At 45.4% G+C, this 27,288-nt stretch overlaps 1 protein-coding gene across 7 annotated transcripts in view; it reads right to left on the minus strand.

The window, feature by feature from the left end:
- Positions 1 to 27,288, minus strand: part of DCLK2 (doublecortin like kinase 2) — a 165,717-nt gene that overhangs the window by 46,860 nt on the left and 91,569 nt on the right. For all 7 annotated transcript variants that reach the window (XR_012803799.1, XR_012803800.1, XM_075613754.1 and 4 more), the window contains 2 exons: positions 21,677 to 21,743; positions 21,035 to 21,143 (listed from right to left, as the gene is read on the minus strand). Coding sequence is in view for 5 of the 7 variants with exons in the window: in XM_075613754.1 (XP_075469869.1) it covers positions 21,035 to 21,143; positions 21,677 to 21,743 (176 nt within the window). In the remaining 2 variants the exon portion in view is untranslated. The remainder of the gene's footprint in view (positions 1 to 21,034; positions 21,144 to 21,676; positions 21,744 to 27,288) is intronic.

Consider the following 27,288-nt stretch of genomic DNA (forward strand, 5'->3'; position numbering starts at 1 on the left):
CTCCTAATGTTCCTGCTATCTCTCTGGTGGATTTTCTTTTTTTTTGCAGCTTAAGGATGCCCTGTTTCACTTGCATTGAGAGCTCCTTTGACCGCATGTTGTGGGTTCATAGCAACAGCTTCCAAATGCGAATGCTACACCTGGAATCAACTCCAGACCTTTTACCTGCTTAATTGATGATGAAATAACGAAGGAATAGCCCACACCTGTCCATGAAACAGCTTTTGAGTCAATTGTCCAATTACTTTTGGTCCCTTGAAAAAGAGGGGGCTACATATTAAAGAGATATAATTCCTAAACCCTTCCTCCAATTTGGATGTGAATATCCTCAAATTAAAGCTGATAGACTGCACTTTAAGCCCATATTCATTATTTTGGTACACAGCCGAAATAACAAAACTTGTATCAGTGTCCAATTATTTCCGGAACTAACTGTATAGTAGGTAACAGTTTGGATTAATTAGATGTTTTTACTGAATATAGATTATTTATTGGCAATATTGCCAATTACAACTTTAATTTGTAGGCCCATTAAAATGACATTATATATATATATATATATATATATATATATATATATATATATTTTTTTTTTTTAAAGAGTGGCCTTTGTAATCCCTCTGTTTCATTTACTGGAGAACAAAAGGTTGGCTTGATATTGACCAACCATTTCTGTAACCTGACTGTATGACTAAAGAAATAAACTAAAAGACATGATAAGATATTTGTACAACTCATTCTACATGTTTTCACATTTTTTTAATTAGCATGTTCCCATTTAGTTTCCAATAACAATGTACACACATCGTCATAGTGGATATCATGGGCATGTTGCCTTGTAAATCAGCATTATGTAAAAATCTCTGACCAAATTAAAAGCCCGAGATGGGATCTTGATTGATCCATCTGTCTTTAAAATATTAATGTGTAATCGTCTAGCTTTAGTACTTTTATCAATCAAGAGGTCTGATATAATTCTAGTGCTTCTCTCAGGTTTGGCTTTTCTGTTCTCATAGTTATTACCTAGATTATCTTCTCTCTCCCCTTCACTCTACTCTTAACCCCTCTCTCTCCCATCTTCTCACTCCTCCCTTCATTCTCCGACTCCGTCCTGCAAAACCAATATTTTCTTCTCTGCCAAAATGCAACGTTACTAGAAATGTCTAATTGTCAATTGTGCCCCAACTTTCTGGACTAAAAAGTTCTAACAACATTTCAAGTGAACCATAGGCAAAGTGAATTTGGGGAAGTTCACATCTCTAGAAGTAGTTGTACTGTTAATACAGTAGGGCCCCGCTTATCGGTGTTTTGCTTCGCGGTGATCCGCCAATACGGCGGTACCGAGAAGGGGGCCGCCAGGTCTGCGCATGCGCAGAAAGTGGATGGCCGAGTTCACGCATGCGCAGAAGGGGGAGCAGCCGAGTTTGCGTATGTGCAGAAGAGAGAGCGCCCGAGTTCGCGCATGCGCAGAAGGGGGGTCTGCACATGCGCAGAAGGGTAGGAGACGCTGAAAATCGCTCGTTCCACTTTTCGGTGCTTTTCGCTTTCCGGTGGCGCCATGGAACGGACCCCGCCGTATGAGCGGGGCCCTACTGTAAAGCAAACAAGGAGATAATGTAAGATCGCTTTTAGTTGTACAAATATATCTTGGAAGCTGTGCAGACAGAAGTTTTTGTTTTCTTAATAATTGTTAAACATTTTTACAATGTCAAAAGCCTTGTGTTTAGCAAAACCAGTTTGAACAACCAAAAAGGTTCCATAAAGAAACTGAACAGGTGCAAAAATTCTCTCCTATCAATTAAGACAATATTACATATACAGAAGAAGCAAATAGGAAAATCATTTTAGAATGTTATTGTCCCAGTGGGTAAATGTGATTTAAATATTACATATGGAACAGTGAAAAGAGAGTAACGGAGTACAGCAAAAATCTAAAAGAACTGGAGGCAGGATCCAGCGCCAGCTATGGGGGGTAAAAACGTCAGTGTTGCCTCAGTTTCTTCACAGGCATTATGTGTCAATACATGTGTATTTTTTTTACTTTTGATCCTGCCTCCAGTTCTCTTTAATTTTTGCTGTGCTCAATGTTATTCTCTTTTCACTGTTCCAGATTTGGCTCGACGGGATGCACACAGGGAGGAACCAAGTTGCTTTAAATCAACAGAAGTGATCCATGAGTACAGCGTTTATTTCCTTATCTGACTTAATGCCTATGGAAGTTGCTTCAACTGTTCATTACTTGGATCTAAAAGTTGCTGTTTTTTTTTTAATGATTCCATGTGCTGTCCTAGCTTTTTGCAGGGCTCCAATTGGTTTCTATCCCAGTATACTTAATATTTGATCTAGTATCCCAGTTTAATATACGGACTTCATCTTGATCCTCATTAAAGACATTCTATAAATCTTTACCGTAATGTGACTTGAACTAAAAGATATCCTGCAGCACTACACGGAGATTCACTTCTCCTAATATACATGAAATATTACATTATACACACACACACACACATTTTTTTTAAAGGAGCAATCTATGTGTTTTTTCTTCTTTCCATTTTTAATACAGGCTTTAAGCAGAGGGTCTCCAGAGCTCAACCCCATTAATTTCAGCTCTTGGGACCTCCTGCTTCCAGAGACACTTGCCTCCAAGGGGTATACAAAATGTGGATAACCGGTGCATCAGAATATATGTGTCCCAATACTGAATAATAATTCTTCCGTTGGGAACACTCCAATATGATGGTGAGCAATAATAACATACCCTAATAGGGCAAGGGACTAGTACCTAGTTATTACAGTATTTTTAAGATTAAATGTACATATCTTCTTTAGAAGAAGGGATTTCAGTATGGGTTAGACTTGTTCTGAAAAATCTTTTGTACCTGTTTTTGCATCATCTAAATCAATTTAGGCTATTATGATGTAATTTGGTCTTCTCCTCTATAGGTCCTAAAGTCATTTGTCAATATGAGTTTCATGGGATAAATCATTTTTTTGACAATACCTATGACTTATGCCTTATCTATGGCATGATGTCTTATGGTGATATTATTGATGTCCCTTGTGTGGGTTTGAACACTTTTTATAAAGATTTATTCATTCATTTACATGAAGTGTATATATATGCGCTTATGCCAACATACTAATATTCCACAGTATGGGCATGCTCAAATATATAGACTTCAAAACAATGTTATGTATCTCTATATATGAATTTATTATAATTTTGGATGTTGTTCTTTTCACACTTTTTAAAATAATTCCTTGTGTCTTTAATTTTATACCAAAGTCGTGTCCAGTTTACCCCTCTCCTAGAGAACACATTCTATACATAGTATCACTGTAGGAGGGGGACATGGTGCTGTTTTATTTTATGTCATCTCATTTTATCTCACTTATCTTTTATAAGGTTTTGGATTATACTGATATCAAATTATTAAAATTAAGTAGAAGGGTTTATCTATTCACTTTATGTATTTTTCTATATCTCAACACAGTATATGGTGTGGATACTAATAGGGTGGTCATCACATGCTTTATCCCTCTTATCAAATATGTGTATATATATATATATATGTGGCCAGGTTCCCCCCTTGCGCACTCACCCCCTCCTTCTGGTATGCGAGCGCGCGTTGTTAGTTGTTAGAGTGAGTTCCTGTTGCTGTGCTGCCTCTGTCAGTAAGAGGCACCTGGAGGTCTGCAACATTGTTGCGGTAGTCAGAGGCAGAGCTGTGAGTCTGGCAGCACAAAGCAGGCAGAGAAAAGCAGTTGGTGACTGGAGCTGCTAGGGGAAGGAGGTAGGGTGCAGGGGTCTGTGACTCTCTGCACTAGGCCAGCAAGTCCCCTAGGCCCCAGATAGCCCTGAGTCATCCCAGCTGAGTATTGTAGGGACAGACCCTAGGTTAGGGACCCTGCCCCATTATATATTTGCTAGGAGTGTATCACGGACATTGCTCGGATTGCTAAGAGGGAGCTGGACTATCTCCACGGAGGCCCAGCTAGCGTGACTGCGGCCTGCTGGCAGCAGACAGACCCTAACTAAGGTAGAGACGGTGCGGAGCTGTACGGTGATATTATCCGCGCTGGAATTCACCCCACGCGTAGGAGGATATCCCGGCGGATCCAACCCCAGTGATATAGCGGCACCCGTGGCTGGAGCCCGGGCAGGTAACCTACACCCTCATGTGCACCAACAAGGCCTATCAACAGACATAGTGACTGCACAGTCACACACATATTGGTACAGGTTCTGGGTGTGCGAGACATTGGGTGGGTGCACTGGACATGGGGTGGGATCACTCTGGGGAGGTGGTAGCGTCCGCCGTGGCGCCTAAAGTGTGGGCACCCGCCGTGGTGCAAGTTAGCGGTAGAGTCCGCCGCGACGCCTATGTGTTGATGTTGTATTCATGCTATGCCGGTAGTAAAGGTATTAGTCATTATCAATTCCGTTGTATGTGGTTATTGAATGTCCTGCGAGGAACTACTCCCCCTCTGGTGGGAGCCATCGCAGGTGGAGGCGCTGCACCCATTGTAAGTAGTTATCCATAGTATTGTATTGCCCCAGGTTCCCCGTGGCGGAAGCTTGGCTCTCCTAGTTACAAACCAGGTACAGCACCACCCTGGTCCGTAGTCATATACACCTGCCCACCTAGATCTCACTTAGGGTGGGGGTAGGAGGGCTACATTTGGAGGCGCTGCTTAGATGTCAGACCTGGGGTGCCCGAACTCAGTGAAAATGTCGTTAGGTTACACGTTACCTTCCCGCCAAGAGATGTACGCGTGGGCGGTAAAAAGGCAAGTCCCGCCCTCACAAACCCTTGCTGTAGGACAAGTTCCCGCCAATGCCTCATCCTATGAACTATGTTTAATCCTAATGCAGTATCCAGGCTTAGAAGATGCCAGAATCTTGGGTCGCCGCTCCGACCCAGACGGGTCATGGTGCACCGTATTAATCACTGGGGGATGTGAATTGTCGCCACAGCAAGGCCCATCCAACTTGCGGTTCCACGGGGCCCTCAGCTCAGGGTGTCCTGTTATATATCCTGAAATGCCGATAAAACCCGAACCCTGTAGCCCCAGTACAGACCTGCTAGAGACTAGTATGTGCATGTCCCTGTCCCCACCCGAAAGTATATGCGGGGATGAGGCCAGTGTATTATCCTGTGCTAATTGTCGCTCCAGCAGACGGAGCTCCAGTCCCAACCTCAGCCCCAGTAGAATGGGAGAAATCCAATTACTAGCCCAGGCCATCCAACAACTGGGTGGGCCCAAACACGAATCCCCTTTCTCTCTGCCATACCGCAAGTTAAAACTCTTTTCAGGGGTAAAACCTACCCCCACCGGTGAAGAGGCTTTTGATGTTTGGAAGGAATATGCTTCACAGGTACTGGAAGAGTGGACCTGTCCTGATGAGGTGAAAAGACAACGAATCATGGAGTGCCTGCGCCCGCCTGCGTCCACTACCATCAAGATGTATAAAGATCAGCATACTGAGGTTACCGCACATCAGATGATGGAGTCTCTTACCCGGGTATACGGTAAGGAAGATGATGTGAGTGAGTTATGGACTAAGTATTACAATCTCCGCCAGAAAGAGGGGGAAGACCTATCAGAGTTCATACAATGGATCCAATTGCTCTTGTGGGATCTACGTTCCCGCCAAGTCATCAAGGCCTCAGAAGTGAATGAGTATAGGCGCACTCAATTCCTGCGGGGAGCCATACCCACTCACCATATCGTAGTAATGATCAGATGCGCGCTACGGAAGGGGGACCCCCCTACTCTAGAAGACCTACTGGATGAGGTGAAGAGTCATGAGGCCTATACTAGGTTGCATACGCCCAAGAAGGCCAAAGACCCTCGCAAGGAGGAGACCAAGGAAGCAACAGTGCCCAAAGCAAAGGGAAGCAAGAGCGGTAAGGATACGGCCACCCCGGAGGTGCCTGGGTCCGCTCCTAGGTCACCTGACAGTCCAGGTCCCCGCCCAGACTTCCGTTGCTTCAACTGTGGCGAGAAGGGCCATGTTGCAAGGAGCTGTTCGCACCCCAAGAGACCCACTAAGGCCCAGACCTACACCGTAACCGTGCGGAAGGCAATCTCGTCCTTATCAACCGTACCCGAGGATGTTGCCGAAGAGTCGTGGAGGCCTCCAATAGAGGAGACGCCCCAACCAGATGCTTACTGCCGAGTAGGGCCCACCGCTGTAATAAGAGTCGTCGTGGAGGGGATCTACTCTTCAGCACTTCTGGACACTGGGTCACAAGTGACCATCATCTACCGTCCATTCTACGACCAGCACCTCAGCCATCTTCCTTTGCAGTCAGCCGAAAAGATGAAGTTGTGGGGACTGAGTAAAGATGATTACCCCATAGACGGAATAGTGGCGGTCAAGCTGGATATCTTGCAATTGAACACTAACAAGTCACATCCCATGCTGGTGGAAGCCTTGGTCTGCCCGGAGGCTCGAGAACATCCCAGTGCCCCCATCATATTGGGCACGAATGCAGATATTGTGAGGTCGGTGATTCGCTCATTCCTGCAGGAAGCCGGCGAGCTACCATTGTCATCCCTGAAAATAGCCCCTGGCCTACGGGAAGAATGCTATAGAGTGGCATATGAAGAAGAGTATGGCGAAATCTTTAATCAAGAGCGAGGGTTATTGTAGATTCCACCAGGGGGAGTGAGGCATGGGACCGCGCTGATCAAGTACCCCAGTCGGCACGAAAGCGACAGATACTTTTCGCTGGAGACTCTTCCCGAGTCTGAGAGTCATTGGGGATACCGAATGATACCTGAAGTACGGGATTGGCCATCTAATGTCCCCAGGAAGATTACCGTGTCTATCCAGAACATGTCTCTACATACCGTGCCGCTTGAAGTAGGACAAAGGCTGGGTAGAATTTATCCTGTGGATCCTGTGGACGACACAGTGACCGTTCACACTGCCCGTGTGGGAGAAGAGCCAGAGGCACTACAATTCGACTTCGGAGAGTCTCCCCTGGAGGAAGAATGGAAGGAGAAGCTACGTGCTCAGTTGAGAGAGAGACGAGATGTCTTCTCTACTAGTGAGATGGACGTGGGATGCAGCAGAAACGCTCAGCACACGATTCGTCTGAATGATGACACGCCATTTAGGGAAAGGTCTCGCCGTATAGCTCCCAGAGATGTGGAGGATGTGCGTGGTGTCCTGAACGAGATGGAAACGGCCGGTATAGTGACCGAATCTGGAAGTCCCTATGCCTCACCGATTGTGGTGGTACGAAAGAAAAATGGGTCTGTTCGATTGTGCGTGGACTACAGAACATTGAACAGACGTACTGTGCCTGACCAATACACGCTACCACGAATAGAGGAGATCCTCAGCGCACTGTCCGGAAGCCAGTGGTTTAGCGTGTTGGACCTTGGATCTGGGTATTACCAGGTTCCAATGAGCCCAGCTGATCAAATGACATTATATATATATATATATATATATATATATATATATATATATATATATTTTTTTTAAAGAGTGGCCTTTGTAATCCCTCTGTTTCATTTACTGGAGAACAAAAGGTTGGCTTGATATTGACCAACCATTTCTGTAACCTGACTGTATGACTAAAGAAATAAACTAAAAGACATGATAAGATATTTGTACAACTCATTCTACATGTTTTCACATTTTTTTAATTAGCATGTTCCCATTTAGTTTCCAATAACAATGTACACACATCGTCATAGTGGATATCATGGGCATGTTGCCTTGTAAATCAGCATTATGTAAAAATCTCTGACCAAATTAAAAGCCCGAGATGGGATCTTGATTGATCCATCTGTCTTTAAAATATTAATGTGTAATCGTCTAGCTTTAGTACTTTTATCAATCAAGAGGTCTGATATAATTCTAGTGCTTCTCTCAGGTTTGGCTTTTCTGTTCTCATAGTTATTACCTAGATTATCTTCTCTCTCCCCTTCACTCTACTCTTAACCCCTCTCTCTCCCATCTTCTCACTCCTCCCTTCATTCTCCGACTCCGTCCTGCAAAACCAATATTTTCTTCTCTGCCAAAATGCAACGTTACTAGAAATGTCTAATTGTCAATTGTGCCCCAACTTTCTGGACTAAAAAGTTCTAACAACATTTCAAGTGAACCATAGGCAAAGTGAATTTGGGGAAGTTCACATCTCTAGAAGTAGTTGTACTGTTAATACAGTAGGGCCCCGCTTATCGGTGTTTTGCTTCGCGGTGATCCGCCAATACGGCGGTACCGAGAAGGGGGCCGCCAGGTCTGCGCATGCGCAGAAAGTGGATGGCCGAGTTCACGCATGCGCAGAAGGGGGAGCAGCCGAGTTTGCGTATGTGCAGAAGAGAGAGCGCCCGAGTTCGCGCATGCGCAGAAGGGGGGTCTGCACATGCGCAGAAGGGTAGGAGACGCTGAAAATCGCTCGTTCCACTTTTCGGTGCTTTTCGCTTTCCGGTGGCGCCATGGAACGGACCCCGCCGTATGAGCGGGGCCCTACTGTAAAGCAAACAAGGAGATAATGTAAGATCGCTTTTAGTTGTACAAATATATCTTGGAAGCTGTGCAGACAGAAGTTTTTGTTTTCTTAATAATTGTTAAACATTTTTACAATGTCAAAAGCCTTGTGTTTAGCAAAACCAGTTTGAACAACCAAAAAGGTTCCATAAAGAAACTGAACAGGTGCAAAAATTCTCTCCTATCAATTAAGACAATATTACATATACAGAAGAAGCAAATAGGAAAATCATTTTAGAATGTTATTGTCCCAGTGGGTAAATGTGATTTAAATATTACATATGGAACAGTGAAAAGAGAGTAACGGAGTACAGCAAAAATCTAAAAGAACTGGAGGCAGGATCCAGCGCCAGCTATGGGGGGTAAAAACGTCAGTGTTGCCTCAGTTTCTTCACAGGCATTATGTGTCAATACATGTGTATTTTTTTTACTTTTGATCCTGCCTCCAGTTCTCTTTAATTTTTGCTGTGCTCAATGTTATTCTCTTTTCACTGTTCCAGATTTGGCTCGACGGGATGCACACAGGGAGGAACCAAGTTGCTTTAAATCAACAGAAGTGATCCATGAGTACAGCGTTTATTTCCTTATCTGACTTAATGCCTATGGAAGTTGCTTCAACTGTTCATTACTTGGATCTAAAAGTTGCTGTTTTTTTTTTAATGATTCCATGTGCTGTCCTAGCTTTTTGCAGGGCTCCAATTGGTTTCTATCCCAGTATACTTAATATTTGATCTAGTATCCCAGTTTAATATACGGACTTCATCTTGATCCTCATTAAAGACATTCTATAAATCTTTACCGTAATGTGACTTGAACTAAAAGATATCCTGCAGCACTACACGGAGATTCACTTCTCCTAATATACATGAAATATTACATTATACACACACACACACACATTTTTTTTAAAGGAGCAATCTATGTGTTTTTTCTTCTTTCCATTTTTAATACAGGCTTTAAGCAGAGGGTCTCCAGAGCTCAACCCCATTAATTTCAGCTCTTGGGACCTCCTGCTTCCAGAGACACTTGCCTCCAAGGGGTATACAAAATGTGGATAACCGGTGCATCAGAATATATGTGTCCCAATACTGAATAATAATTCTTCCGTTGGGAACACTCCAATATGATGGTGAGCAATAATAACATACCCTAATAGGGCAAGGGACTAGTACCTAGTTATTACAGTATTTTTAAGATTAAATGTACATATCTTCTTTAGAAGAAGGGATTTCAGTATGGGTTAGACTTGTTCTGAAAAATCTTTTGTACCTGTTTTTGCATCATCTAAATCAATTTAGGCTATTATGATGTAATTTGGTCTTCTCCTCTATAGGTCCTAAAGTCATTTGTCAATATGAGTTTCATGGGATAAATCATTTTTTTGACAATACCTATGACTTATGCCTTATCTATGGCATGATGTCTTATGGTGATATTATTGATGTCCCTTGTGTGGGTTTGAACACTTTTTATAAAGATTTATTCATTCATTTACATGAAGTGTATATATATGCGCTTATGCCAACATACTAATATTCCACAGTATGGGCATGCTCAAATATATAGACTTCAAAACAATGTTATGTATCTCTATATATGAATTTATTATAATTTTGGATGTTGTTCTTTTCACACTTTTTAAAATAATTCCTTGTGTCTTTAATTTTATACCAAAGTCGTGTCCAGTTTACCCCTCTCCTAGAGAACACATTCTATACATAGTATCACTGTAGGAGGGGGACATGGTGCTGTTTTATTTTATGTCATCTCATTTTATCTCACTTATCTTTTATAAGGTTTTGGATTATACTGATATCAAATTATTAAAATTAAGTAGAAGGGTTTATCTATTCACTTTATGTATTTTTCTATATCTCAACACAGTATATGGTGTGGATACTAATAGGGTGGTCATCACATGCTTTATCCCTCTTATCAAATATGTGTATATATATATATATATGTGGCCAGGTTCCCCCCTTGCGCACTCACCCCCTCCTTCTGGTATGCGAGCGCGCGTTGTTAGTTGTTAGAGTGAGTTCCTGTTGCTGTGCTGCCTCTGTCAGTAAGAGGCACCTGGAGGTCTGCAACATTGTTGCGGTAGTCAGAGGCAGAGCTGTGAGTCTGGCAGCACAAAGCAGGCAGAGAAAAGCAGTTGGTGACTGGAGCTGCTAGGGGAAGGAGGTAGGGTGCAGGGGTCTGTGACTCTCTGCACTAGGCCAGCAAGTCCCCTAGGCCCCAGATAGCCCTGAGTCATCCCAGCTGAGTATTGTAGGGACAGACCCTAGGTTAGGGACCCTGCCCCATTATATATTTGCTAGGAGTGTATCACGGACATTGCTCGGATTGCTAAGAGGGAGCTGGACTATCTCCACGGAGGCCCAGCTAGCGTGACTGCGGCCTGCTGGCAGCAGACAGACCCTAACTAAGGTAGAGACGGTGCGGAGCTGTACGGTGATATTATCCGCGCTGGAATTCACCCCACGCGTAGGAGGATATCCCGGCGGATCCAACCCCAGTGATATAGCGGCACCCGTGGCTGGAGCCCGGGCAGGTAACCTACACCCTCATGTGCACCAACAAGGCCTATCAACAGACATAGTGACTGCACAGTCACACACATATTGGTACAGGTTCTGGGTGTGCGAGACATTGGGTGGGTGCACTGGACATGGGGTGGGATCACTCTGGGGAGGTGGTAGCGTCCGCCGTGGCGCCTAAAGTGTGGGCACCCGCCGTGGTGCAAGTTAGCGGTAGAGTCCGCCGCGACGCCTATGTGTTGATGTTGTATTCATGCTATGCCGGTAGTAAAGGTATTAGTCATTATCAATTCCGTTGTATGTGGTTATTGAATGTCCTGCGAGGAACTACTCCCCCTCTGGTGGGAGCCATCGCAGGTGGAGGCGCTGCACCCATTGTAAGTAGTTATCCATAGTATTGTATTGCCCCAGGTTCCCCGTGGCGGAAGCTTGGCTCTCCTAGTTACAAACCAGGTACAGCACCACCCTGGTCCGTAGTCATATACACCTGCCCACCTAGATCTCACTTAGGGTGGGGGTAGGAGGGCTACATTTGGAGGCGCTGCTTAGATGTCAGACCTGGGGTGCCCGAACTCAGTGAAAATGTCGTTAGGTTACACGTTACCTTCCCGCCAAGAGATGTACGCGTGGGCGGTAAAAAGGCAAGTCCCGCCCTCACAAACCCTTGCTGTAGGACAAGTTCCCGCCAATGCCTCATCCTATGAACTATGTTTAATCCTAATGCAGTATCCAGGCTTAGAAGATGCCAGAATCTTGGGTCGCCGCTCCGACCCAGACGGGTCATGGTGCACCGTATTAATCACTGGGGGATGTGAATTGTCGCCACAGCAAGGCCCATCCAACTTGCGGTTCCACGGGGCCCTCAGCTCAGGGTGTCCTGTTATATATCCTGAAATGCCGATAAAACCCGAACCCTGTAGCCCCAGTACAGACCTGCTAGAGACTAGTATGTGCATGTCCCTGTCCCCACCCGAAAGTATATGCGGGGATGAGGCCAGTGTATTATCCTGTGCTAATTGTCGCTCCAGCAGACGGAGCTCCAGTCCCAACCTCAGCCCCAGTAGAATGGGAGAAATCCAATTACTAGCCCAGGCCATCCAACAACTGGGTGGGCCCAAACACGAATCCCCTTTCTCTCTGCCATACCGCAAGTTAAAACTCTTTTCAGGGGTAAAACCTACCCCCACCGGTGAAGAGGCTTTTGATGTTTGGAAGGAATATGCTTCACAGGTACTGGAAGAGTGGACCTGTCCTGATGAGGTGAAAAGACAACGAATCATGGAGTGCCTGCGCCCGCCTGCGTCCACTACCATCAAGATGTATAAAGATCAGCATACTGAGGTTACCGCACATCAGATGATGGAGTCTCTTACCCGGGTATACGGTAAGGAAGATGATGTGAGTGAGTTATGGACTAAGTATTACAATCTCCGCCAGAAAGAGGGGGAAGACCTATCAGAGTTCATACAATGGATCCAATTGCTCTTGTGGGATCTACGTTCCCGCCAAGTCATCAAGGCCTCAGAAGTGAATGAGTATAGGCGCACTCAATTCCTGCGGGGAGCCATACCCACTCACCATATCGTAGTAATGATCAGATGCGCGCTACGGAAGGGGGACCCCCCTACTCTAGAAGACCTACTGGATGAGGTGAAGAGTCATGAGGCCTATACTAGGTTGCATACGCCCAAGAAGGCCAAAGACCCTCGCAAGGAGGAGACCAAGGAAGCAACAGTGCCCAAAGCAAAGGGAAGCAAGAGCGGTAAGGATACGGCCACCCCGGAGGTGCCTGGGTCCGCTCCTAGGTCACCTGACAGTCCAGGTCCCCGCCCAGACTTCCGTTGCTTCAACTGTGGCGAGAAGGGCCATGTTGCAAGGAGCTGTTCGCACCCCAAGAGACCCACTAAGGCCCAGACCTACACCGTAACCGTGCGGAAGGCAATCTCGTCCTTATCAACCGTACCCGAGGATGTTGCCGAAGAGTCGTGGAGGCCTCCAATAGAGGAGACGCCCCAACCAGATGCTTACTGCCGAGTAGGGCCCACCGCTGTAATAAGAGTCGTCGTGGAGGGGATCTACTCTTCAGCACTTCTGGACACTGGGTCACAAGTGACCATCATCTACCGTCCATTCTACGACCAGCACCTCAGCCATCTTCCTTTGCAGTCAGCCGAAAAGATGAAGTTGTGGGGACTGAGTAAAGATGATTACCCCATAGACGGAATAGTGGCGGTCAAGCTGGATATCTTGCAATTGAACACTAACAAGTCACATCCCATGCTGGTGGAAGCCTTGGTCTGCCCGGAGGCTCGAGAACATCCCAGTGCCCCCATCATATTGGGCACGAATGCAGATATTGTGAGGTCGGTGATTCGCTCATTCCTGCAGGAAGCCGGCGAGCTACCATTGTCATCCCTGAAAATAGCCCCTGGCCTACGGGAAGAATGCTATAGAGTGGCATATGAAGAAGAGTATGGCGAAATCTTTAATCAAGAGCGAGGGTTATTGTAGATTCCACCAGGGGGAGTGAGGCATGGGACCGCGCTGATCAAGTACCCCAGTCGGCACGAAAGCGACAGATACTTTTCGCTGGAGACTCTTCCCGAGTCTGAGAGTCATTGGGGATACCGAATGATACCTGAAGTACGGGATTGGCCATCTAATGTCCCCAGGAAGATTACCGTGTCTATCCAGAACATGTCTCTACATACCGTGCCGCTTGAAGTAGGACAAAGGCTGGGTAGAATTTATCCTGTGGATCCTGTGGACGACACAGTGACCGTTCACACTGCCCGTGTGGGAGAAGAGCCAGAGGCACTACAATTCGACTTCGGAGAGTCTCCCCTGGAGGAAGAATGGAAGGAGAAGCTACGTGCTCAGTTGAGAGAGAGACGAGATGTCTTCTCTACTAGTGAGATGGACGTGGGATGCAGCAGAAACGCTCAGCACACGATTCGTCTGAATGATGACACGCCATTTAGGGAAAGGTCTCGCCGTATAGCTCCCAGAGATGTGGAGGATGTGCGTGGTGTCCTGAACGAGATGGAAACGGCCGGTATAGTGACCGAATCTGGAAGTCCCTATGCCTCACCGATTGTGGTGGTACGAAAGAAAAATGGGTCTGTTCGATTGTGCGTGGACTACAGAACATTGAACAGACGTACTGTGCCTGACCAATACACGCTACCACGAATAGAGGAGATCCTCAGCGCACTGTCCGGAAGCCAGTGGTTTAGCGTGTTGGACCTTGGATCTGGGTATTACCAGGTTCCAATGAGCCCAGCTGATCAAGAGAAGATGGCGTTCGTCTGTCCTCTGGGATTTTATCAGTTCACCCGGATGCCCCAAGGTATCTGCGGTGCTCCAGCCACTTTCCAACGGCTTATGGAGAAGACGATTGGAGATATGTGTCCTCGTGAGTGTCTGGTATACCTAGACGACATAATTGTGTTCGGAACCACCCTCGAAGAACATGAGACAAGACTGATGAAAGTGCTGGATCGCTTAGGGAAAGAAAGCCTGAAGCTCTCCTTGGATAAGTGCCGCTTCTGTCGAACATCGGTCACTTATGTGGGTCATATAGTGTCCGCAGATGGAGTGGCCACCGACCCGGCCAAGGTGGAGGCGGTGGTGAATTGGCCAAGACCAGAGAATGTGATGGAGCTGAGGTCATTTCTCGGGTTCTGTGGATACTACAGACGGTTTGTGGACGGATACTCCAAGAAGGTGGCTGTGCTGAACAATCTGCTGAAGGTCTATCCAGAGGAACCCAAGCAGAAGAAGACCACCCCAAGGACCCCCTTCGGGGATCGGTGGACGTCCGCTTGTGAAGAAGCATTTAAGGGGCTGAAGAATAGTCTAACCGAGGCTCCCGTTCTAGCCTATGCTGACCCGGAGAAGCCTTACATTCTGCACGTGGATGCCAGCCTCCACGGATTGGGAGCCATGCTACACCAGAAGTACCCCACTGGGCTTCGTCCTGTGGCATATGCAAGTAGAAGTTTGACTCCCAGTGAAAAGAACTATCCAGTTCACAAATTGGAGTTCCTCGCCCTGAAATGGGCCATATCTGACAAACTACATGACTACCTATATGGGGTCACCTTCGAGGTCCGAACAGACAACAATCCGCTGACCTATGTACAAACCACGGCCAAGTTAGATACGACCGGTCATAGATGGTTGGCCACCCTCGCCAATTACCAGTTTTCTTTGAAATATAAGCCTGGACCTCTCAATATAGGGGCCGATGCTCTATCTAGGAGATCGGGACTGGGTGAGACCGCCGACGATGGCCCTTGGGAAGAAATTCCAGGACCAGGAATGAGAGCTATGTGTTCCACTGCTGCTATTGTAAACGATCGAGTGGCATTCTCCGAGCTACGAGTAGCGGATTCTTTAGGGTGTCGACCTCAAGCCCTTCCAGAAGCTTACTGCCACCCCGATGGCATGGGTCTAACCCAAGACGTTATCTTCACGGTGAAGGAACTGGTACTAGCACAGACACATGATCCTGCGGCTAAGGCTGTCCGAGAGGCTCTGCACAAAAATGACTCTTCACTGGTGAAACGGGCTCCTCCCGATGATGTGAGCCTCCTCATGAGAGAATGGGATAAGTTTGAGATGGATAACGGCCTACTCTATAGGGTTGTTCAATTCCACAATCATCTGACCGTCGACAACTATTTCTACCCCGGCGTATGCAAGGTCTCGTTTTAAGATCACTACATGATGATCATGGACATTTGGGGGTGGATAAGACCTTGGGTTTAGTGCGAGACCGGTTCTTCTGGCCTAGAATGCGGGAGTCAATTGAACAACATTGCAGGAAATGTCTACGGTGCATTCATAGGAAGACACTTCCCACCCGTGCTGCCCCAATGGGCCATCTCAAAAGCTCCGGGCCTATGGATTTAGTTTGTATGGACTTTTTGTGCATAGAGCCAGATTCAAAGGGTATAGGAAATGTGCTAGTAGTGACAGATCACTACACTCGATACGCTCAAGCCTTTCCCACGAAGGACCAGAAGGCTACCACAGTGGCTAAAGTGCTGTGGGAGAAGTATTTTGTGCATTATGGTCTGCCCAGCAGGATACACTCTGACCAGGGACGGGATTTTGAGAGCAAGCTGATCAAAGAGTTGCTAACACTGTTGAATATTCAAAAGTCAAGGACTACTCCCTACCATCCAGAGGGAGATGCGCTCCCTGAAAGATTTAATCGGACATTGCTGGACATGCTAGGCACTCTGAAAGATTTCCAAAAAGGAGAATGGAGTAAACATGTTGAGGCCTTGGTGCATGCCTACAATTGCACTAGGCACGAGTCCACAGGGTACACCCCATACTTCATGATGTTCGGGAGAGAAGCCAGACTGCCAATCGACATCCGCCTACGGGTATCTACCGACGGGGTACCCAACATGGCTCATTATCGATATGTGCAGAGACTCCAGGACAGTCTGCACCGTGCCTATCAGTTAGCCGAAAGAGCCACCGCTAGACTGAATGCCAATAATAAAAGAAGGTACGACCACAAAGTACGCTATAGAGAGCTCCAACCGGGAGACGCAGTTCTCCTACGCAACTTAGGGATTCCCGGCAAGCACAAGTTAGCTGATCGCTGGAGAGAGGGGCCTTTTCAAGTAGAGTCCCAAATGCCGGGCCTCCCTGTTTATCGCATACGTGACGTGAATGGCAGGGTAAAAGTCTGGCACCGAAACCACTTGTTACCTATCCCACAACTGGGAGAAAGTGAACCCAAAACAGAAACAGTAATAAACGACAGTGAGCCTGAAGAGTCTACCGAGAATTCAGGGCCCACAGATGAAACAATTCAAGATCCTTTGGAGGGAACATCCAACCGAGATTGGTGGGCACCTCCCGAAGGAGCAACGGGTAATGGGCCTGCTATGCAAGTACCTGATTATCACCAAGTAACCAACCGTTAGATCCTACCACTCCGAGTTTTGTGCCCCAAAGAGACAGTGTTCAGTTACAAAGAGACTTTCCCCAAACTGGTTCACCCTCTGCCAGAGAGTCTAGGCCTCAAGCCTATGATGGTCTATCCCAAGATGAAGAAATGGAGACTGAGACTCGCAGGAGCCAGCGAGTGAGACGCCCTCCCACTAGAGTGGCTTATGATTCATTAGGGGCACCTCACTATGAGTCTCAGCAGCAAGCTAAAGCCAAGCTAGCCTCAGTTATAAATATGTTTGTTGAACTGTACAATCTCGTTTAGAGTGATCGTTAAGTGGTATTTTAACACTGTATTTTTATTATATAATATTGTTATGCATGGGTTAGTTCAAGCGGGGACGTTGATGGTTTCACCAGGGGGAGGATGTGGCCAGGTTCCCCCCTTGCGCACTCACCCCCTCCTTCTGGTATGCGAGCGCGCGTTGTTAGTTGTTAGAGTGAGTTCCTGTTGCTGTGCTGCCTCTGTCAGTAAGAGGCACCTGGAGGTCTGCAACATTGTTGCGGTAGTCAGAGGCAGAGCTGTGAGTCTGGCAGCACAAAGCAGGCAGAGAAAAGCAGTTGGTGACTGGAGCTGCTAGGGGAAGGAGGTAGGGTGCAGGGGTCTGTGACTCTCTGCACTAGGCCAGCAAGTCCCCTATGCCCCAGATAGCCCTGAGTCATCCCAGCTGAGTATTGTAGGGACAGGCCCTAGGTTAGGGACCTTGCCCCTTTATATATTTGCTAGGAGTGTATCACGGCCCTTGCTCGGATTGCTAAGAGTGAGCAGGACTATCTCCACGGAGGCCCAGCTAGCGTGACTGCGGCCTGCTGGCAGAAGACAGACCCTAATTAAGGTAGAGACGGTGCGGAGCTGTACGGTGATATTATCCGCGCTGGAATTCACCCCACGCGTAGGAGGATATCCCGGCGGATCCAACCCCAGTGATATAGCGGCACCCGTGGCTGGAGCCCGGGCAGGTAACCTACACCCTCATGTGCACCAACAAGGCCTATCAACAGACATAGTGACTGCACAGTCACACACATATTGGTACAGGTTCTGGGTGTGCGAGACATTGGGTGGGTGCACTGGACATGGGGTGGGATCACTCTGGGGAGGTGGTAGCGTCCGCCGTGGCGCCTAAAGTGTGGGCACCCGCCGTGGTGCAAGTTAGCGGTAGCGTCCGCCGCGACGCCTATGTGTTGATGTTGTATTCATGCTATGCCGGTAGTAAAGGTATTAGTCATTATCAATTCCGTTGTATGTGGTTATTGAATGTCCTGCGAGGAACTACTCCCCCTCTGGTGGGAGCCATCGCAGGTGGAGGCGCTGCACCCATTGTAAGTAGTTATCCATAGTATTGTATTGCCCCAGGTTCCCCGTGGCGGAAGCTCGGTTCTCCTAGTTACAAACCAGGTACAGCACCACCCTGGTCCGTAGTCAGATACACCTGCCCACCTAGATCTCACTTAGGGTGGGGGTAGGAGGGCTACATATATATATATATATATATATATATATATATATATATATATATATATATATATATATATATATATATATATATATATATATATATATATATATATATATATAACGGATTTTCTGACCTAGCCTGACCCACCCAATCTCACATTGGCCCCTGTGGTCTAACCAGTCCCCATTACATGGTTGTGTCTGGTGGTGCACCTGTTGGCAACAGGACTCCTGAGTCTCCCGCATGATGTTGTGTGGGGATTGCCAACCCAGACAGGCAGCTGAGGTAGTGTGCATGAGTCCTACCTATATCCAGTGCAGCGCCTCCACCTCATCAGGATCCCTGCGTCTGCAAGGGGATGGTTCTGATGAACTCCTTCTTGGTGATGCCTTCTCCTGCTGAGTAATTCCAGACTCACACAGTGAAGTGTCTTTATTCAAGGTCATCTTTATTGGCATGGTGGTATGGGCCAGCTGCCCCTCACAGCTATCAGCTTAGCCGCTCATTCCTTTGCTGCACTCCATCTGGAAAGTTCCTCCTTCTCCTAATGGAGTTGCTTTCCACCTCTTAGGGAGATTCAACAGCTTCTCTGTCTCTCTGCTCAGAGCTGCACAGACTCACAGCTAGCATGAGACTACTGCAACACTGTTGCAGACCTTCATGTGCCTCTCACTGAACAGAGGCAGCACAACAACAGGAAACTGAACCACTAACTTTAGGCAGTGCTGTGTCTTATATCACCTCAGGAACAGGCACATCTCTGATGTCACTAAGGGTGGACACCAAGCATGTTGTCACTTCCTTTCGGACATATGACACCTCACCAGGGTTTGAGGGCAAACCTCCATGATGACTACTGGCAATCCTGCATACTTACCAGGTTTACTGCCAGCATGAGAAAGAGATATGTACACCAATTTTACACATGGCTACATATATATATATATATATATATATATATATATATATATATATATATATATATATATCTTCATTTCTTTAGGTATAGCACACATTATTTTATGTATGGGGATTTGTGTAGTTTATAGGGTGACGTCATTTTTCTAATTTCAATTTTAATAATGTTCGTGTCTGTGTTTTTTTACTTAAAGTTTTCTTGTTCAAGGTTCATTTCCAATGACCAATCGGAAGCTCCGCTTCCATACCCATGGTTGTCCCGACTGTTCTTGGGGAACTAATAAAGTTTATTTGATCCACGATCTTTTGGTCCTATCAGGACCGGGTTACGAAGGGGGAGCGCTCCAATTGGTTATACGAGCGGTGACGTCACAGTCATGGCGCGAATGGCGCCTGTATTTATATCTGTTTGTCTGTTTAGTATGTGTAGCCCTGGTAAGAAATAGGGCTATAGTTCTTTCCTCCTCATGGTATAAGCCCTGGTAAGGACAGGCTGCCAGGAGTTATCATGGGTTTCCCCCACTTCAAGCACTGCTCTGAATGGTGGAGGTAGATCACCTGACCCTGTGTAAAGGCAAGAGACATGGGGGCAGTGCCTGCTGATATCATAAAGAGCAGTGCACTTCCTATTTAGAGTTAGTCTAGCGTGAGTCTGAGAGTTCAGAGTGTGACACTAGCTGGTCCAGTGTGACAGTGTTAGTTTACAGTTGGAGAAGGAGATGAGCAGCCTCTGAGTAGAGCTGCTAGGATTATAGATAGTGAGGTGGACCAATGCCTCTCACCCTGCTTAGGGGGTGAGGGAAGAGTCAGCCTCACCCTGGGTGCCCTTGGCCCAGGGTGGTGGCAGGGGAAGAGACCATCCTGAAGGAGAGCAATCAGCGTGGAGTGGACACCCTGTACCTGTCTGCTGCTACTTCTGCTATTGTTGCTGATACTACTACTGCGAATAAAGACCTGCTGCTTTTAGAGAAAGCTGTGTGTGTGAGACTGGAATCTCTCCTCCCTGTGTGTGAAACTCTCTATAAGGATTCCACCTCGCATTCCTGGGGCTTACTAGAGATGGAGGCGCTGCACCACTAGAAGAGAACGAAGGCATCCACCCCAGAAACCTGTTCCTGCTATCCCCCATACCATAGCGGGAGACTCAGGCCCTCCTGTTGCCAGCCGGTATGCACCACATACAGTCATGTAGCCAGACCCTAGTACAGAGTAGGGGGGCCGATCTGCGATTGCCCCGGGGTCCATGGGCTACATATGTATACACCTTGATAAAGGGCGCACGGCCCGAAACGCGTAGGTGAGCATTTTCTGGGTGATCCAGGGGTGATGTTTGATCCCTTCATTTAATAAAAGGATTTTTTTGCTACCAATAGCCTCCTCCACCATTTGTAGGCAGTGCACTGCCTTTGTTCACCCATTTTCTACCTCCAAGGGGGTGCCTGTTTCAATCCTGTAGAAAAAAAAAACCCCCAGCAAGTATTGCCGCTTTAAACTAAGCAAAGATTCGCCTCATATCAAAAGTTTTATTTAATCGATGTTTTGGTTCCCTACGGAACGTCTCTCGTCCTTGACAACAACATAAATATACATATATTTGATTTTAATGCGCATTGCAGAATACTCACCTTTCCACACATTCCTTCACAACAGCAAAATTGCCATCCCCAATCACCTTCCCCACTTTATATTTCTCAAGGATAATGGAGGCACCAGTGCATTTATTTCCATTCAACCCTAAAAATAAAGAAGTGCTATTACTATTTATAGCGTAAGCATGGTACCTCTGGAATATATTGTAGATAGCTGAACAAATGGAAAAGCATTGTTATGCTGCACTTAAATCTAGTCTTGGAAAATCAATTTCTTTTTTTTCTCTAACCAAACTTGAATGACATTTGCAAGCTCAGAGAACAAGCCTCCGTGTTCGTCTCTGGGAAGAAGAAAAACTAAGGCAGTGGCGGAAGTACTAAAATCCAAAAATTAAAAAAATGCATTCAATATATAAATGGGGGAAAAAAAAAAATGCCATTCATACTGCCATTGATTTATTAGTTAAATGTCCCAAAACATTTTTTAATGTCTTTGCATTGCTCTCTAGTAGGTTTTAGGTGTATATATTTTGATATTTTACATATACATGTATATCATAGGTGCATATCATTTTTATATTATATGAATGTTTAGTCATGAGGATCAGCGACCGTTGAGTATGGAGTATACCCAGGGCATTCTGCTATTTTTGCAAGACTGCTGGGTCGTATACCTACCTTCAGGACTATTAAGCAGCTCATGAAGGCCATTCACATTAGAAGTGGATTCACAATGTGGTGGAATCTGCAAGAATAGGAGATTGATTAGACTATACCAACCACTTGGGAAACAGATATGTTCATACGTGTGCAATGACTATTTTTTAAGGGAGCTGTTAAAGTGAATAAAATGTCTTATACAGTATAAACACAAGGTTTTTTTCCCCCACACATTATAAAGCAGTGCTTTACTAACTCATTTGAGGGGTAATATAAAACAGGAACAATTGAGATAATGTACCCAGATTAAAAATGAGAACTTATTGACTTCAGGCCTTTTATTATAATTGGTAACATACACCCTTGGTGCTTATTTGGTCAAACGTCAGCTGCACTCTAGTAAATGATAATAAAAATGCAGGTATTTTTTTGTTGAGCTTACCATAACCAACAATGCATACACATGCTGATTAACTAGCATCATTTAACCACGTGGCACAGTTGAAAAGTTAGCAGACTATTAGTCGCTGAGAAATTTATGAGGGAAACCAACAGTAGCCTAATAAATATATTAATGCACGCGTGGAAATGTAAGAAAAGGTCTGCAGTGGCTTGTATGTAATAAAAACCATGCACCACTTCTCAAAATACTGCTGGTATGGGTGCAAAAAGATCATTGTTATTGCATAAACTACAGTATAAAGAAAATATACAATCTCTCTCCCAAGACCGTATCCCCCTAACAATCATATGCACACTTTCTTTTTTATAAATATTTTTTTTGTTAAGATGTCAAACAAGGATAAATACAAATCTTTCATGAGGGTAACATAGAACCCCATATAATCACTGTTTTACACAACATATTTTATACATAAAAATTTAAATGGGGGGGCTTTTGCTTATTGTTTTATGATCGCGTAGTTCTCTGTATTTTCCTCCACCGATTCTGCCTCTCCATCCCAGCCTTAAAGGCCTATCCAACTTTTCCCCATACCCCACTTACAATATCTCTACTGGGTTTCCCAAATCTTGTGGAATATTTTTGTAGGATGTTTGAGGAAGGCAGTCAGCCTTTCCATTCACAACACTTTGTTGATTCTGTTTGTTACCCTTGACCTAAAGGGGGGTAACAGGCTTTTTTCCAAGCTGCTGCAATCGCGGATCTAGTGGAGGTTGGGAGTGCACTCTGTCTCAACTCAGAGTAAGATGCTTTATGAAAGAAAGAACTTTGTTGAAGCTAAAGTGGAGTATAGATAACTTTGGCCCTGCCCATCCCTGTGATTTCAATAAGACCGGGATATACAGTATTTGGGGGCCTATATTAGTTATAGCAAACAAGCCTCCTCTTCTCCTCTGTGAGGGCTAGGCTGTCTCTCTGTAGCACCTCTCACTGTCACCTGTGCCTCTCAGACTCCCTATCTCAGCGTCTCTGTCTCAGAATGGCAGTTGAACTCCCTCTGTCTCGCTCAAACTGACAGTTTGTTTCAACATGCCATCTGCTTTTCTTTTTTATTCGATGCCATACAGTATCTCCTGTCATGTTGTCAGGCTGATCAGGGACAGTGTCTCTTATTCCATATTGCACCATGGGAATGGTGGAGCAGATTAATTCTGTATTGTTCACAGTATATATACACACAGATACACACACACACACACAACCAAGTCTTGATATAAAATATGAGTGATGCCGGAAAACCCTCGGTCACAATAGCAGATCTAAAAGTTAACCCTTGAAACCTAAAGCAAGGGAATCAATACTTTACTTACTTTTTACACACTATTTAATCCCGTCGATAGAGAACCAAATCAAGATCTTCATTTAGGCTAACCGGTACCATTGTGCCAAATGTGAAAATACAGTATGTTTCCCTTTTTGACAATTTGCTCACTATCACCTCCTCTGTCATCAATAATAGCATATTCAATCCCTTTAAGCGTGAGACCACCGGGGTACTGTGCATACTATTTTTTTAAATGTATAGAGAAACTGTGTAGGGAAAACCTTTATTTTTTTTTTTAAATTGTGTGTCCATGTGGGCTTCAGCAAATTGGTCAGACAAAGATGTAAAAACAGAATACATTCTCTTGTATTCTCTGTTTTTACATCTTTGTCTGACCAATATGCTGAAGCCCACATGGACACGCAATAAGATAAACTACTAATGTAGTAATTATAAACGCATTTATTGGAGGACTTTCTTTGTTTGACCTTTGCAGATGTAGACAACAAAATGTTTAAATCAATCTGTCAGAGCAATAACCACACTTAAAAAAACCTCCTGCTTTTTATTCAACGTGTGTGCATTAACATTCTATTTTTCTCCAGATTTATCTCACTAGAGGAGGTTGTTCTTAATAGGAGTTAACTTTAAAAAATAAATAAATAAATTTTTTATATATATATATATATATATATATATATATATATATATATATATATATATATATATATATATATACAGGTAAACCCCGTTATAACGCGGTCCTCGGGGTCCACCCCGAGACCACCGCGTTAATAACGGGGTCGCGCTAATTTAAAAATAAAATAAAAATGGCCGCCGCGTGCCTGTTCGGGAGGGAGTGAGGAGGGAAGGAAGAGGTGTCCGGAAGCCCTACATGTGGGCCACATGCCTCCTCCCTCTCCCTCCCAGCCCCCTCCCTCTCCCTCCCAGCCCCTTCCCGCCAGAGGGAGGCCCGGGGAACAGGTGATCAGCCGCTTGGACCCCCGCAGAACCAACCCCCCCAGCACCGTCACCACCCTCCCCCTCGCAGGACCGGGCCCCCTCGCCCCGCCGTAGCGCAGGGTCGTCCTGCCACTCCGCCGCAGAGCAGGGCCCCGTCACCCCCCCACCCCGGGCCGTACCGCCAACCTACCTTCCCCCCCGCGCTGCACCGGGCCATCCCACCAGCCCCCGCAGCATCAGGGGCCCCCGCAGCCATCACCCCCCTCCACCGCAGCACCACCCCCAGCGGCACGCAGCCCCCCCCCCCCTGTAGCCACATGCCTCACCAATCATCCCCAAGGTAAGGCTGATTTATGTGTGTGTGTGTGTGTGTGTGTGTGTGTGGTGTGAGCAATGAGCAGTGTGTCAGTGTGTGCAATGAGCAGTGTGTGTCAGTGTGAGCAGTGTGTGTGCAGTGTGTCAGTGTGTGCAATGAGCAGTGTGTGTCAGTGTGAGCAGTGTGTGTGCAGTGTGTCAGTGTGTGCAATGAGCAGTGTGTGTCAGTGTGAGCAGTGTGCAGTGTGTGCAGTGTGAGCAATGAGCAGTGTGTGTGCAGTGTGCAGTGTGTGTGCAGTGTGCAGTGTGTGTCAGTGTGAGCCGTGTGAGCAATGAGCAGTGTGTCAGTGTGTGCAATGAGCAGTGTGTGTGCAGTGTGTGCAGTGTGAGCAATGAGCAGTGTGTGTGCAGTGTGCAGTGTGTGTCAGTGTGAGCAATGAGCAGTGTGTGTGCAGTGTGTGCAGTGTGAGCAATGAGCAGTGTGTGTGCAGTGTGCAGTGTGTGTCAGTGTGAGCAATGAGCAGTGTGTGTGCAGTGTGTGCAGTGTGTGCAGTGTGAGCAATGAGCAGTGTGTTTGCAGTGAGTGTGTTTTTTTTTTTTTTAAACGGGAGCCACGGGAAAATCGCGTTATAACCGAATCGCGGTATAGCGAGGCGCGTTATAACGGGGTTTACCTGTATATATATATATATATATATATATATATATATATATATATATATATATATATATATATATCATTTTTTTTATATCTATGTAGAAAGGATGACAAAATGGGATATTTTAGTAAAATTTGGCAATATTTTCCCAAAATGTTCCTAATCCTTTCAGATGGCACCATTAAACCTAGTCATAAAAGGGACAATAGATTGCGAATCAAAACTTTTTTATTTTTTTTTATTTGACGTCTATCAGTTGACTTCTATCGAGGTCTCTTGCTTTTCACATCTCTTTCCAAGGCTTAACAATTGCAACCCCCATCAATAAATCACTGTTGTAAATCCTGTTCTTACTCAGAGTACTACAACCCTCACGCCCCTCTTCCTCCCCACCCCTTCTTCTCAATTCAGATCATTTGCCTTACTTGCCCCCCCTCCACTGGAACAAGCCCCTCACTCCTAACTATTTTCAGAAGCCAACTCAAAACTCATCTCTTCTTCATCACATTCCACGATACCCCGTTAACCCAACCCTTGGAAGTGACAAAAAGGCATACTTTTCTTCCAACCATGATAATGTTCACTACTAGCTGCTAAATAGTGGTTACAATCCATGTCCTTCAAATATGTTTTTATGATAACTTTCCCTTCACTATTTACCTCTAGATGTAAATCCAAGAAATCAATAATTACAAGATCATTTTTACCAATAAAAATAAGATTTCAATTATTTGTATTTATAGAATTAAAAAAATAAATTAAAAGATGATTGATCTTAACCAAATAATAAGCACATCATCGATATAGCGCTTCCAAAAAATTATCTGTTCAGAGTAGGGGTTATTGCTCCACACACAGTTTTGCTCCCAGATACCCATGAATATATTTGCAAAGCTGGGAGCAAACGTTCTCCCTATTGCCGTTCCGCACACCTGTAAATAAAATTGGTCCAATTTAAATTTAAAAAAAGGATGAGTTCAGATGAAGAATATCCCTTCATTGATAAAATTCTTGTGGGGTTCTTGTAATTCTACATTATTATCCAGGAATCTTTTCACCAATTACACTCCCTGGTCATGCCATATACACGTATATAAAGACGGCATGTCTACTGTAGCCCATCAGTAATCCTCCAACCATTTGAAATCCTCCATGAGGTTTAGGATAAACGTAGTTTTTTGCATATGATTCAAAACCAATGACTCCCTGTCTCCGGTGCGGAGCGGTGAAAAAGAAAATGTCCACGGTGCTGGAGACAGCGCCTGCAACGATTGTGCTGTGGAGGGGTCCGTGCCTCTTAATGTGACCCCCCGCAGTGATAATCCTTCATTGCCGCGGCCAGAGCTCTCGTGTGACCATGGGTGGCAGCGTCACCAAAGACCGTTAGCTTAGCCTCATCTGTACTTTTGGAGATTTAGGTCCAAGTAATGTGACAAATTAGATGTTAGAGAATTTATCCCTTCAATTATAAGCACTTATGTACCTTTGGTATGTGGTATAAAATTGGGTCATCAGGGGCATTAATATATAGAAAGTCGTATTCATTTTGATTATTTTAATTCAATGCCTTAAAAAAAAAAAAAAGCTGTGTGTGCTGTGCACGCGCATAGTAAGTGAAACTTCTTTGACTTTTGTCACAGAAATTGTATTTGTATTGGTGATGTTTTAATTAAAAATCAAAATACAATTTCATTGACAAAACGCAAATAAATTTGACTTAGAACATGCGTACACATCCCTTGTATTTGCACTAAGCGTGAATTCCTCGTGTGTGTGTGTGTGTGTGTGTGTGTGTGTGCGTGACTGTGTGTGTGTGCTTGTGACTGTGTGTGTGTGCGTGTGACTGTGTGTGTGCGTGTGACTGTGTGACTGTGCGTGTGACTGTATGACTGTGCGTGTGACTGTGTGACTGTGCGTGTTACTGTGTGACTGTGTGTGACTGTGCGCGTGACAGTGCACGGTGCAC

This window comes from Ascaphus truei, chromosome 1, assembly GCF_040206685.1.
Source record: "Ascaphus truei isolate aAscTru1 chromosome 1, aAscTru1.hap1, whole genome shotgun sequence".
NCBI classification, from domain to species: Eukaryota; Metazoa; Chordata; class Amphibia; order Anura; family Ascaphidae; genus Ascaphus; species Ascaphus truei.